Raw genomic sequence first — 13,694 nt, forward strand, 5'->3', positions numbered from 1 at the left:
ATGTAGGTCACTCAGGACTTGCTTTATGAATCTGGGTGCTCCTGTATTGGGTGCATATATATTTAGGAGAGTTAGCTCGTCTTGTTGAATTGATTCCTTTACCATTATGTAATGGCCTTCTTTGTCTCTTTTGATCTTTGTTGGTTGAAAGTCTATTTTATCAGAGACTAGGATTGCAACCCCTGCCTTTTATTGTTTTCCATTTGCTTGGTAGATCTTCCTCCATCCTTTTATTTTGAGTCTATGTGTGTCTCTGCACATGAGATGGGTTTCCTGAATACAGCACACTGATGGGTCTTGACTCCTTATCCAATATGCCAGTCTGTGTCTTTTAATTGGAGCATTTAGCCCGTTTACACTGAAAGTTAATATTGTTATGTGTGAATTTGATCCTGTCATTATGATGTTAGCTGGTTATTTTGCTCGTTAGTTGATGCAGTTTCTTCCTAGCCTGGATGATCTTTACAATTTGGCATGTTTTTGCAGTGGCTGGTACCGGTTGTTCCTTTCCATGTTTAGTGCTTCCTTCAGGAGCTCTTTTAGGGCAGGCCTGGTGGTGACAAAATCTCTCCACATTTGCTTGTCTGTAAAGTATTTTATTTCTCCTTCACTTATGAAGTTTAGTTTGGCTGGATATGAAATTCTGGGTTGAAAATTCTTTTCTTTAAGAATGTTGAATATTGGCCCCCACTCTCTTCTGGCTTGTAGAGTTTCTGCCAAGAGATCAGCTGTTAGTCTGATGGGCTTCCCTTTGTGGATAACCCGACCTTTCTCTCTGGCCGCCCTTAACATTTTTTCCTTCATTTCAACTTTGGTGAATCTGACAATTATGTGTCTTGGAGTTGCCCTTCTCGAGGAGTATCTTTGTGGCATTCTCTGTATTTCCTGAATCTGAATGTTGGCCTGCCTTGCTAGATTGGGGAAGTTCTCCTGGATAATATCTTGCAGAGTGTTTTCCAAGTTGGTTCCAATCTCCCCGTCACTTTCAGGTACACCAATCAGACGTAGGTCTGGTCTTTTCACATAGTCTCATATTTCTTGGAGGCTTTGTTCGTTTCTTTTTATTCTTTTTTCTCTAAACTTCCCTTCTTGCTTCATTTCATTCATTTCATCTTCCATCACTGATACCCTTTCTTCCAGTTGATCGCATTGGCTCCTGAGGCTTCTGTATTCTTCACGTAGTTCTCAAAACTTGGCTTTCAGCTCCATCAGCTCCTTTAAGCACTTCTCTGCATTTGTCATTTTAGTTATACGTTCGTCTAATTTTTTTTTCAAAGTTTTTAACTTCTTTGCCATTGGTTTGAATTTCCTTCTGTAACTCGGAGTAGTTTGATCGTCTGAAGCCTTCTTCTCTCAACTCATCAAAGTCATTCTCCGTCCAGCTTTGTTCCATTGCTGGTGAAGAACTGCGTTCCTTTGGAGGAGGAGAGGCGCTCTGCTTTTTAGAGTTTCCAGTTTTTCTGCTCTGTTTTCTCCCCATCTTTTGGTCTTTGATGATGATGATGTACAGATGGGTTTTTGGTGCGGGTGTCCTTTCTGTTTGTTAGTTTTCCTTCTAACAGACAGGACCCTCAGCTGCAGGTCTGTTGGAGTTTGCTAGAGGTCCACTCCAGACCCTGTTTGGCTGGGTGTCAGCAGCGGTGGCTGCAGAACAGCGGATTTTCGTGAACTGCAAATTCAGCTGTCTGATCGTTCCTCTGGAAGTTTTGTCTCAGAGGAGTACCCGGCCAAGTGAGGTGTCAGTCTGTCCTTACTGGGGGTGCCTCCCAGTTAGGCTGCTCAGGGGTCAGGGACCCACTTTAGGAGGCAGTCTGTCCGTTCTCAGATCTCCAGCTGCGTGCTGGGAGAACCACACTACTCTCTTCAAAGCTGTCAGACAGGGACATTTAAGTCTACAGAGGTTCCTGCTGACTTGTTGTTTGTCTGTGCCCTGCCCCCAGAGGCGGAGGGTACAGAGGCAGGCAGGCCTCCTTGAGCTGTGGTGGGCTCCACTCAGTTCGAGCTTCCTGGCTGCTTTGTTTACCTAAGCAAGCCTGGGCAATGGCGGGCGCCCCTCCCCCAGCCCCCAGCCTCGCTGCCACCTTGCAGTTTGATCTCAGACTGCTGTGCTAGCAATCAGTGAGACTCCGTGGGCATAGGACCCTCAGAGCCAGGTGTGGGACACAACCTCCTGGTGTGCCATTTTCCAAGCCCGTTGGAAAAGCGTAGTATTAGGGTGGGAGTGACCCGATTTTCCAGGTGCTGTCTGTCACCCCTTTCTTTGACTAGGGAAGGGAACTCCCTGACCCCTTGTGCTTCCCGAGTGAGACAATGCCTCGCCCTGCTTCGGCTTGGCTCGCACATGATGCGCTTCACCGACTGTCCTGCTCCCAGTGTTTGGCACTCCCTAGTGAGATGAACCCGGTACCTCAGATGGAAATGCACAAATCACCCATCTTCTGCGTCGCTCACACTGGGAGCTGTAGACCGGAGCTGTTCCTATTTGGCCATCTTGGCTCCACCTGGCCCTCCTTTTTCAAGCCACTACCAAACTGCCAGTCTACTGTGCCAGCAGGGAAATCTACTACACATTTCTACAAACCAGCCAACTTTTGATCAGAGGATTCTCTTATGCACAGGCACTATGATACTGTGTAAGGGGAAGAGCCCCATGGTGCTGCCGTCTTTCAGAAGACACCACACACACATGCACACTGATTTAGAGCTATCTGAAATAGCTGAGAAGTGGTATAAGGAGGAAGCCTGTAGAACTGATTGTTTAAAAAATAAATATATATCAAATCACTGCACTATTTTATGGCCTCAATAAACAAGAAATATATAGATACGAAACCAGATTGTATAACCAAATTTCTTTCTAAATGTTTAAAATGGTGATAAACTAGATTCCTGAGGCCACCCAATTTCCTCAGTTCTTTTAGTCAACTGCAAATCCATCAGACGCCACAGACCATGCTTTGCAAATCACTGTTTCCCTCTATCTCCCTCTTTCTCTCTAATGGTAGTGGCTATTCAAGGAACAACCCAGCAGGAGTCCTACTGTGTGTTACTCAGTATAATTTTTGAGTCCCTTCTCCACAAATTCCTTCAAAGGCCTGTACTACCTCTTGGTGATCTCCCATGACCTGGTGTTCAGGTTATAGTCTCAGCACAGGACTGTGTGCAAGTTACTGTGCTAGGTGCTTCACATAAGGCATACCATTTATTCTGGCCCTCAAGCTACAGAAGAGTTCCTATTTCCATTTCCCAGACGAAGCTGCTAGAGGACAGACAAAACACAGGTACTACTACCTCTAAACCAAGTGTCCCGCCCCTATGACTTAATACTGCCATCTATTGATTTGATGAATGGGTCCAATGTCTATTTTGTGTATAGCATAATCTCACCTGTTGGAGTTTTATTTTCTATCACAGCTCAACATAGTGTTAAGAATCTGAGCCCTGAAGTCAGTCTACTCAGTCTAAATCCCAGTTCTGTAATCTACCAGCTGTGACCTTGTGCAACTCACTTAACCTCTCTGTGCCTCAGTTTTCTCCTCTATAAAAGCGAAATAATGATAGTTCACCAATCTCAGGGCTGTTGCAAAAATTCAATAAATAAATATCTGTCAGCACACAAGACAGCCCCTGGCATCTAGTTAGCAGTATCTGATTATTAACATAAGATAATTTAATACTTGGGTTAGATGCCTTGCTTTGGTTCATCTTAAGAGCCGAAATTAGACTTTGGCATTAAACAGATCTAGGTTTGAGTCCCAATTCTATAGTACAGCAGCAGTGCCTTGGAAATTAATTTTTGTTAGCTTATTAGTTGTTAGTTTTATTATTAGTTAATTTAAAAAAAGGGGGAAAAGTGTGTATGAGTGTGTAAAATACTCTCTACCCTAAAGAGCTGCTGTCAGGATGAAATGCAACTGTGCCAGATACCACAGACTGCCAAAGCCCCATCTGGGCGCTTTTTGCTGGCACAGCCTACCTCCACTCTATAGGATGAATACTATTTTCCTAGCCTCTCTTGCAACTAGTGAGGTAATATAATCCAATTCTGACCAAGCGTACCCTGGGAATCCTGCTGGGGAATTTTCTGGCAAGTTTTTACTCCTGAGAAAAGAAACTGGTGAGGAAAAGCCATCCTTTAGGTGTGGTCCTATGAGGATAGGATGCTGCACCTTCCATGTGTTGGCCATAAGGCGACAAGACTCCAGAGTAAAGCCAGTGCTGTGATGAGGGTGGCAGAATGAGGAGAAGCAAAGAGGAACCTGGCTCCCTGCGCTCACTGTTCCAGCACTGCACAGCCCCAAACCACCGTGTCTCCAGATTTCTCTTCCAATGAGATAATTAGATGTCCTTACGTTTAAGCCATTTTCAGGCTTCCTGTTACTTGTAGTTTGAAGTCGCCTCATTCAGAGGTCAATTTTACTCCTCTCAACACCTAACAATTCTTTGTCCTATCCACCAGCACATTCTCTGGAGGTTCTGTGCTGTTTCCAAGAAGCTGTCCCTTCTTGCTCTCTTCTAAAGTCTGTGATATGAACTCACCCAACGGCACCTGTTTCTGGTGTCAGTTCACCAACTGCCCTACTACTGACTCAGGACCACTTGCAGGTATCTGCCCACTGCTAGTTACCTTACACCAATATATTCATGTAACTGCATTTTCTTTCCTATGCAGTGTGATTACATAAGAATAAACCAATCCCTGAGACCTCCTTTTTGAAAGGGTAATAACAGTTCATAATAATAGTTCACTGAACATACTTTTCTGAGCAGAGGCAATACACGTTGTTATCAGGTTTTAAACCACATCTGAAAACATAACTTGACTATAAAATTTTCTTGGGCACTTCTGCTACAGTCTTCCTCACCTTCAATCCTCCTCCAAGAAAAGGGGGATGTGCACACAACTACACAAACGTCCTCCAGATCTGGTCAAATAGGTAGCTCTAGGACACCAGCGGTTTTCCAGGTCCACTGGTAACTGTGGATCACCAGGACCACTGCTGCTAAATCTGGCATTCTTTTACTCAGCTCATTCCCAAATTTGCTTTATAGCACATGGACTTTGAGAAATGGCTAGAAATTTCTCTGTAGGAATTTTCTGCTTGAAAGGTAAGTAGAGTACTTTCTGTAGTACTTTCTGTATTCATCTCTCTCATATAAAACTGGGTAAATGTTGCTAATAATAAAATGGGTTATATACTAATGGCTTAATTTCACTAGCATTGTCTTGACCACTGTCATATGTTAAAGCCTTTATTTCCTGAACACAAATATGAATGGGGAAACTAAAATTTGCAAACTTTTCTCATCGACTTGCCCAAAACTGTATGTTCCTTTGAGTGTTTCAATTAAGAAAAAACTGAGGGAATCTCTACCTACTTCTCCATATAGTTCAGTATTTAAAATAATTTAAAGTAAAAGTTATGAATGTTTAGATAGAAATTTCCCCAGATTAAAGTAACAACTAGAATGGATAAAATCAAATTAGTTTTATATAAACAGTGAATAGAGAAACACATGAGTATACCCCTGAGCTAGATATTCATTACCAAGATCATGACTCGATTCTTTGTGAGATGCTTTCTGGGGCACTGAGAGGATGCGGTCCCCCCAGACAGCCTCGGCAGTGCACCCGACACATACAACTCTGTGTCTGGTAGGATTGTGGGTAATGCCTCCTGACAAGGAACCAGGCTGCTCTGCAGGGTGCATGTGGTACACAGATGGCCACAAAACAGAACCCCTGCAGGAACCATTAATGGAAGGTTGAAATGAAACCTCTAAGGTCACATTCAAGGCCAGTAATGTGTAATTCTTCTCAAGCCTTATGCCCAAAGCATGTGCTTGAAGACTTTATTCTCAGAGGCGGTCTTATGCCCCCACACCCTAAAAATAAGCCCCATTGAATAGAAGCATTAGTCTGGGGGAACTGTCCTAACCAATTGGTAAGCAGTCTGTCAATTTTTATCATCTTTAAAACTAACAAACAACAAAGAATAGACACTAGCCTAACAGTATAATTTGCAGTCCTAAACTAGCTTCCTAAGTAAGGGGACCCGAAGAGCACTCTTCTCACAAACCCTAGAAGCTGATTTTAATTCTATTTTAACATAGGACGTGCATACTCAAGTCAGGATATGTCTGTGTTTGATTCAAATCTGGTACATTCAGAGATTATTCAATCTTGCACTTAGTCAAGAAAGGCCCCAGGCCCTCGGTAATTTCTAAGACTAGAGGCAGGTCAAGTATCTCACCCTGTTTATGGTATTAGAGAGTAAAGTACTATAATAAATAGTAGTCCTATAGCTTTCAAACACGAATTAATATCTAAATATGAAGCAGCTCTTATAGGTACTATCGGGAACATAAAGCAGGGGTGAGCAAACCCTAGCCCATGCCTGTTTTTAAAGTTGATCGGAACACAAGCATGATCGGAACACAAGCATGCTCATTCATTTACATGTTTGTTTATGGCTACTTGCACACTACAATAGGAGTTGAGTAGTTGCAACAGAAATCATAAGGCCTGCAAAGCCAAAAATAATGTCTATTTGGCCCTTCTTGGAAAAAAATGGACAACCTCTGCTAAAAAGTATATATAATATAATGCATTTTATGTCTGAACTTCGAATGGGTAGTAGATCAGGAAAGGTGAGCTTAAGAAAGGTTTTACCTGAGTTACTGGGTTACAAAAAAGAAAGTAAGTTCATTAAAGTCCCATTTAAAGGAAAGATCAAAAACTAGTCTTAAGTATTAGGCTATTATGAAACTGTTAAGAGTGATAAAGAAGGCTGTGAGTCCCAAGGATCCATAGCTGTGTAACTGAACTATCACTGTACAGGTTTTCTCTATATTTTCTGGAAATGTTTTACGTTAATGTCTGTCCTAGTCTCACTCATACGGAGATATGCTGTCATCTTTGCATGACCATAAATCATGCTTCAAGGCACCTACCCCCCCAATCCCCGCTGTGTTTCAATTTACAGGGGAAAACCAGGGTCCCATTGGAGGAGAACGGCATGCTTCTGAGCAGATAAATAGCCTGAGGCCCAAGGTGGACACCAACCACCAATCCAGATTTAGAACCACTGTTTGTTTTGAGCTGAAAGGGACCTTTGATTCTCTGTAGTCTCCTGGACTTTCATGAATTCATCGAATTTTATGCTGAAACACAGCTTTTAAAAAAAAAAGTCTGAAAATATTTTTTAAGAGTTTAGAAAATCGATAACCAGCAGATGTGAAGAGCTGTATATGCTCTGGGTAAGACACTTCCCCTTCCCTGCTGCTACAACTCCCTCACAGCAAGACAGCCCTCTTTCCAACCCCATCTCCCACCCCTCCTGTCTTTGGAACTCTTCTGCCAAATGATCTAATGACCCACTGTGAGTCACTGCAAAATCCCCCTAATATTCTTAACCTTTTTTCACAAACATTCCCTAGCTTCTCCTGCTAAATGAACTTTGGTTCTCCCTTAAAGACACTGTTTCCTGAAGCTGTTCCACTGTCCAAAAGAGTGATGTCCCAGCAGACCTACAGGCCCATGAGTGACAGAAATAAATGTTAGTTGATGTAAGCCACTGAAATTTTGGAGTTGTTTGCTATGTAACACGCACAGCAAGAGTTGACTGCTTTAGAAACTGATACAAGGCGGGTGCTGCCACAACCAAACCCTAAAATCTATGGCAATGGCTTTGAGACAAGGTGGTAGAAGATAAGGAAACACTTGTTGGAACTTAAAATAGAGACACAATATGCAATAGTGAAATGGCTGGTAAAAAGTGCCCTGCAATAATCAGCAAGGTAGAAAATGTATCAAATGAAGTTGCAGTAGAGCTGCCCTAGCTGACCCACAGAAAGAGAAACAGATGTTTAATGTTGTAAGCTGTTGAAACCTGAGGTTTATTTACTATGCAGTATTATTCCAACAATAATGGATTATCTCAAAGGCCACTCATACCATTTGTCAACTAGATCCCATCCACTCCGGGCTATTCAAGGACACTGCTAGAGCAATTTTTCCTTGTCCTGAGATATCAGATTTACCTCTCTACAAGTTCATTTCTAACACTAAACATCTTGTAATATCATCCTTAAAAAAACCCTTTCCTGTCCACCTTGCCCTACTATCATCTAGTCTCAGCACAACCGCTACAATAATTCTTTAAATACTAAAGTCAGATTATTTCTTTTCAGCAAATTCCTCCAATGTGTTTCCAGGTCATTCCGAGTTAAAGCCAAAGTCCTGTTATAGTCAGCTTGCCCCCTCCCTACCCCTTCCTTCCTTGTCTCCTCTGTTACTACTCTCCCCTAGATCATTCCACTTTAGCCACACTGTCATCCTTGCTGGTCCTTGCACACTTCAAGTAGGCCCCTACTGAAGAGCCTTTGCATCTGCTGTGTTCTTCTCAGAATACTCTTGCTTACAGATCCAGATATCCAGACCTTCTTCACCTCTTTGCTCCAATAAGACATCTGTGAATGCCTCCCTGTCCACCCTATTTAAAATTACAACCATCCATTTTTGTTTTCTTCCATCTACAGTACTTGCCACATATAACCTACAATACATTTTATTTAATTGTTTATTCACTGTCTCTCCAGATGGAATGAAAGCCCCAGAAGGCAGGGGTTGTAGTCTGTCCTCTTTCAGATCTATCTCCCTAGTGTTTACAATGGTACCTTGACACACAGTAGACAGTAGCTATCTGTTGAATGAATGAGTGTGTAAGATATGAATCAGGCCTAGATTATATTTTATATTTCTAAGTTATAAACTAATAAACCAGGCATATAGACTGGAAAAGGAATGCTGCAGTGAAGATAAAGATATACTAAAGTTTTACTAAGATTTTTTTTCTTTAATAATAATGTCTTTTCTTTTTCTCTCATTTACAGTAAAGGAAATAAAACAAATTATGAGGACTACAATTCAACATAATTATATTTAGAGCCCCTGGACTGAAGCCTTATTTTCAAAATTACAGTTATTTTTTATATTTCTAATATACAACTTTTTACCATCATAGAAGAATTGTACCTCCAGGGAGTATATTTGTATGATGTACTAGCTTCCTAAGAAATGAATAAAACATTCAGCTATAATTCTTAAAACAGACACAATTTATTCAATAACAACTAAGATCAATTTTTTGGAAAGCAGTATATGAAGTTCAACTCTTCCACTTCAACTAACTGCCTTTCACTCTTTTCCTTCTCAATCTTTCCCCAAACTAAAAAAAAAAGAAAAATTTAAATTATTCCTGTGCCAAGGCTCAGATATTACTAAAAGTAACCTTTCATCAAGCCAATTCTTTTAGAAGAAAAAAAGTGAAAAAAAAAAAAAAAAAAAAAAAGAGAAGCTACAATATTTGTAGATAAGCACAATATAAACACCCCTTGAATGAAGGCCTGTTTACTTACCACACAGATGACATATACCTTTCAGCCATGAGAACAAACAGGACATTATATTAAAATTAGCACTTCTCATTATCATTGAATAAGTTATATGAATCTAGTCACTAGATCTGGATGCAAAATGTCTTGCTTCAGTTAACCAAAATTAAATTTTATTTTAAACCAACATATTTTACAATAAGGCTATCCTAGAATTATTTTGCTAAGGGGAAAAATCTCCCACAAAACTAAAAATTTGAGAGAGAGAGAGAGAAGAGAAAATGATCCACTCTTTATTGTAAGCGCTAAAATGTCACATCTACCAAGCCTTTGAAGATTACTTTGATATCTTCTTTTCCCCAAGGAACTCATTACTTGTATTTCAGTGAAAACAGTGCTGACAGACACTGGCTCCCTTATTAAAGATTTCTTTTTTGTGGGAAGTTAGCAAACTAATCATACCGTTTTCAAATTCAGTTAACAGGTATGTTTTGGCATACTCAAGATAAAGCCATTATATTCACTCCAAGTAAAAGTTTCAGTTGTTTTGTAACTCTAGCAGTGACTTTTATTTTTTATTACTTACCCAGTCCTAAAAGATCCACAGTGGGCTCCGCAGCTTTTTTAGGGCTGGTACCTTTTTTAGGCTCCAGTTGCTGATCTTCTTTCTTCTGCAGCTTTAAAGTAAATAACTGGATTTATTAATTTTTCTTGAGTAAATTTAACAAGATTTTAAGCCCCAATTAATTACAGGTTTCTGGTAAAGTTAGTGTAAAAAAATATATGAAACATAGTATAATAAAACCTAGAATATTGTTTGTTATATACAAAACAAGCAAACATGACTGTTGAAGTTGCAATGACAATCCTCACATATTGGGACCCCAAAATAGTGAATAAAACAATTAAACTCTTAATATAATTGTTCTTAACTACTAGCTCTTTTATATGAAATTATACATTTTAAAGAAATGCATTTCATATTAGTCCCTAGCTACTATTAATGTACTTCTGTGACAGAGTTTGGCTCTGTGTCCCCACTCAAATTTCATCTTGTAGATACCATAATTCCCATCTTTTATATGAAATTATATATTTTGAAGAAATGCATTTCATATTATTTCCTAGCTACTACTAATGTACTCCTGTGATACAGTTTCATTCTGTGTCTCCACCCAAATCTCTTCTTATAGCTCCCATAATTCCCATGTGTTGTGGGAGGGACCCAGTGGGAGGTAATTAAATCACGGGGGCGGGTCTTTCCTGTACTGTTGATTTGACGGTATTATAAGGGGTAGTTTCCCTACACAAGCTGTCTTTGCCTGCTGCCATCCACATAAGATGTGACTTGCTCTTCCTTGCCTTCCGTCATGTTTGTGAGGCCTCCCCAGCCACATGGAACTGAGAGTCCAATTAAACCTCTTTCTTCTGTAAATTGCCCAGTCTCGGGTATGTCTTTATCCGCGGCATGAAAACGGACTAATACCTCCTGTTAGCTGAGACTGGGGAGGCCTCGGAGTCTTCATGAGCACACTGTTAACCCATCATCCACACACTGTATATGAGACACAACTGCCAAGAAAAGCCTAATGAATGGTATTGGATATACTTTCTTCCTGAATCTATATTATTAATTACTTTTTAAATATAATATTCTTCTAGTTCTCAGGAGCAGAAGTCATAGTTACACATTCCAAACTTACTTTCTCACAAAAAACACTGCGTAGGACAGAATGAAAAAACCTACACCTACTGGATTATCAATTCTAAAGCCTACTTCTAATAAACTAAGAAAATAAAACGTTCAGTTGAGTGCAGTGACTCACACTTGTAATACCAGCACTTTAGGAGGACAAGGCAGGAGGATCCCTTAAGCCCAGGAGTTTGAGATGAGCCTGGGCAACATAGCAAGACTGTCTCTACAAAAAATGAAGAAATTAGCTGGGTGTCGTGGTGCACACCTGTAGTCTCAGCTACTCGGGAGGCTGAGGCTGGAGATTGGTTGAGCCCAGGAGGTCAAGGCTGCAGTGAGCTATGACTGCACCACCGCAGTTCCAGCCTGGGCGACAGAGTAAGACCCCATCTCTTAAAAACAAAATGAAATAAATAAAGAAAATCATTTCTCAAACCATTTCAAGATCATTTCTTCTACGACTACCTAAAGAATTCACAACTTAGTTGTTACATGAGTTCATTTTTTGTTAGCTATTAGAGATACGTTAACTTCTAAGAACATATATCTACCCTTATTTGTTTTTTAATCACTACACTCTCCCTTAGAATTATTGTTTAACCAATTAGCCTACTATTACCAGGTGTCAATTCTTTTTTTTTTTTTTTGAGACGGAGTCTCGCTCCGTCGCCCAGGCTGGAGTGCAGTGGCGCGATCTCGGCTCACTGCAAGCTCCACCTCTCGGGTTCAAGCCATTCTCCTGCCTCAGCCTCCCAAGTAGCTGGGACTACAGGCGCCCACCACCACACCCAGCTAATTTTTTTGTTTTGTTTTAGTAGAAACAGGGTTTCACCGTGTTAGCTAGGATGGTCTCCATCTCCTGACCTCGTGATCTGCCCACCTCGGCCTCCCAAAGTGCTGGGATTACAGGCGTGAGCCACTGCACCCAGCCCAATTCTTTAATAACTCTCAAATACAGAATTAGCCACCTGTAACAGTATATAATTTTCAGAAGTTTAACATAATCCATTTCACACTCTCTATTCTTTCACTTTTCAACCTCTAATACAGGTTCAGACTTATCGTGCTTAGCAAAAGGATTTCAAAATAATTTCAAGAAAAATATTCCCTGTAGTCATGAAGTAAGAAATTCTTTTCAACTGATTACTCAATCTGCTACTATAAATAATCAAATTTGCAAGGGAATCTGAGGATCGTGTGGCCACGAGCATGCAAACTTCAAATATTCCAGGGCAGGATCCTAGCAGCTTCCTGGGGTGGGTCTTCATTGGTCACATCACAGCCTATAATACTCTGAAGAGTGTCTTAAAGTAGTCTTTAAGTAGGTAGTTAAGTCTAATCCCTATTTTAATTTGGCTTAAAAATCAGAAAACTTTGAAGTTGAAAATAAACTTAGATAATCTGGCAAATTAACTGAGGCTCAGATGTTATGTGCCAAATAGGAATACAGGAACTAAAATTCTTATTTTCTGCCACTCCAAATTTAGCATTCTTTTTTTTTTTTTTTTTTGGTGTATTTTACTGAATCTTCTTCCATGGAAAAAAGCATAAAACAAACCAAACTTGTGAGGAATTCCTTCCTATTTATTTTCTATGATCTAAGACTTTGGAACCTCTTCAGGCTAAAAAAGACCTTTTTTAAAAATTCAAATAGAAACTCTTGTTTATAAGGCATTTGTCACCAAATTAGAACTACCTTTTAAAATACTGCTGAGTATGAAACTATCTGTCATAGTTTGAAAAGGAAAGAAAAAGCTAAACTGAGCAATGCAGAGGTCCTCTAGTAATCCCAGCTCCCACCCCCAGAACTACCACAAACAATTTGGAAAATATCTTTCTTTCCAGATGTTCACACATGTATCTGTGTTCTAAAAGCTTCTCATCTTCCTTACATTTCAATTTAAATGGGTAGTCATCAACCATTTTCATAGGAAACTGTAGAAATGAGAACATATATATAGCTGTGCAAAGTAAAGAGAAACACTAAGGCAAAAGTAAGAGAAATCCTAAACAGTTTATCAAATTGCAGGTGGGGCCCACTAGCAATTTTTGAAATCTATTTTATGGGCCACAAGGAAACATTTTTTTTGGCATATAAAAATGATACAGAATAGAAAATAGAGTACACTGCATAAAAGAAAGGCAAATATTCCCAGATTGTTGTTTTGCACATTTGTACACATATGTGAGCACAAATCTGGATCATAATGTAAAATGTATTTCTTACCAGAGTGGTAGGTTGACAAATGCTGCTGTAAAGACAGTCTGCTCTTTTGCTCCTACAATGGTCAGATTATGAATGAGAAATGTCTATGCCCTAAACCCTATTATTCCAAATAGAGTTGGCTATTCTAGATGGATTTTAACAATTCAGACATGAATTATCCTTAGAGTTGGCATCTGAAAGGTTGTCCCACAAATCAAAAAAGCAAAAGGATTGATCATTTTAAAATCTACTTTGTATCCCTCCATTATCAAATCTTGTGGAGGCCATAACCTGAACACAACAATGTGTGGCAAAGGTGATTTTACAGATTACTTTTCTATGTCTTCATAGTATATACAGTATATACTTCTTCATATATATTAGTGAAAGCTACAAAGA

At 39.9% G+C, this 13,694-nt stretch overlaps 1 protein-coding gene across 10 annotated transcripts in view; it reads right to left on the bottom strand.

Annotated features, from left to right (window-relative positions):
* Nucleotides 1-13,694, bottom strand: part of SMAP1 (small ArfGAP 1) — a 199,925-nt gene that overhangs the window by 24,058 nt on the left and 162,173 nt on the right. For all 10 annotated transcript variants that reach the window (XM_058435301.1, XM_058435297.1, XM_058435303.1 and 7 more), the window contains one exon: nt 9,983-10,073. In XM_058435301.1, coding sequence (XP_058291284.1) covers nt 9,983-10,073 — 91 coding nt within the window. The remainder of the gene's footprint in view (nt 1-9,982; nt 10,074-13,694) is intronic.

This window comes from Hylobates moloch, unplaced genomic scaffold, assembly GCF_009828535.3.
Source record: "Hylobates moloch isolate HMO894 unplaced genomic scaffold, HMol_V3 SCAFFOLD_2, whole genome shotgun sequence".
Taxonomy (NCBI): Eukaryota; Metazoa; Chordata; class Mammalia; order Primates; family Hylobatidae; genus Hylobates; species Hylobates moloch.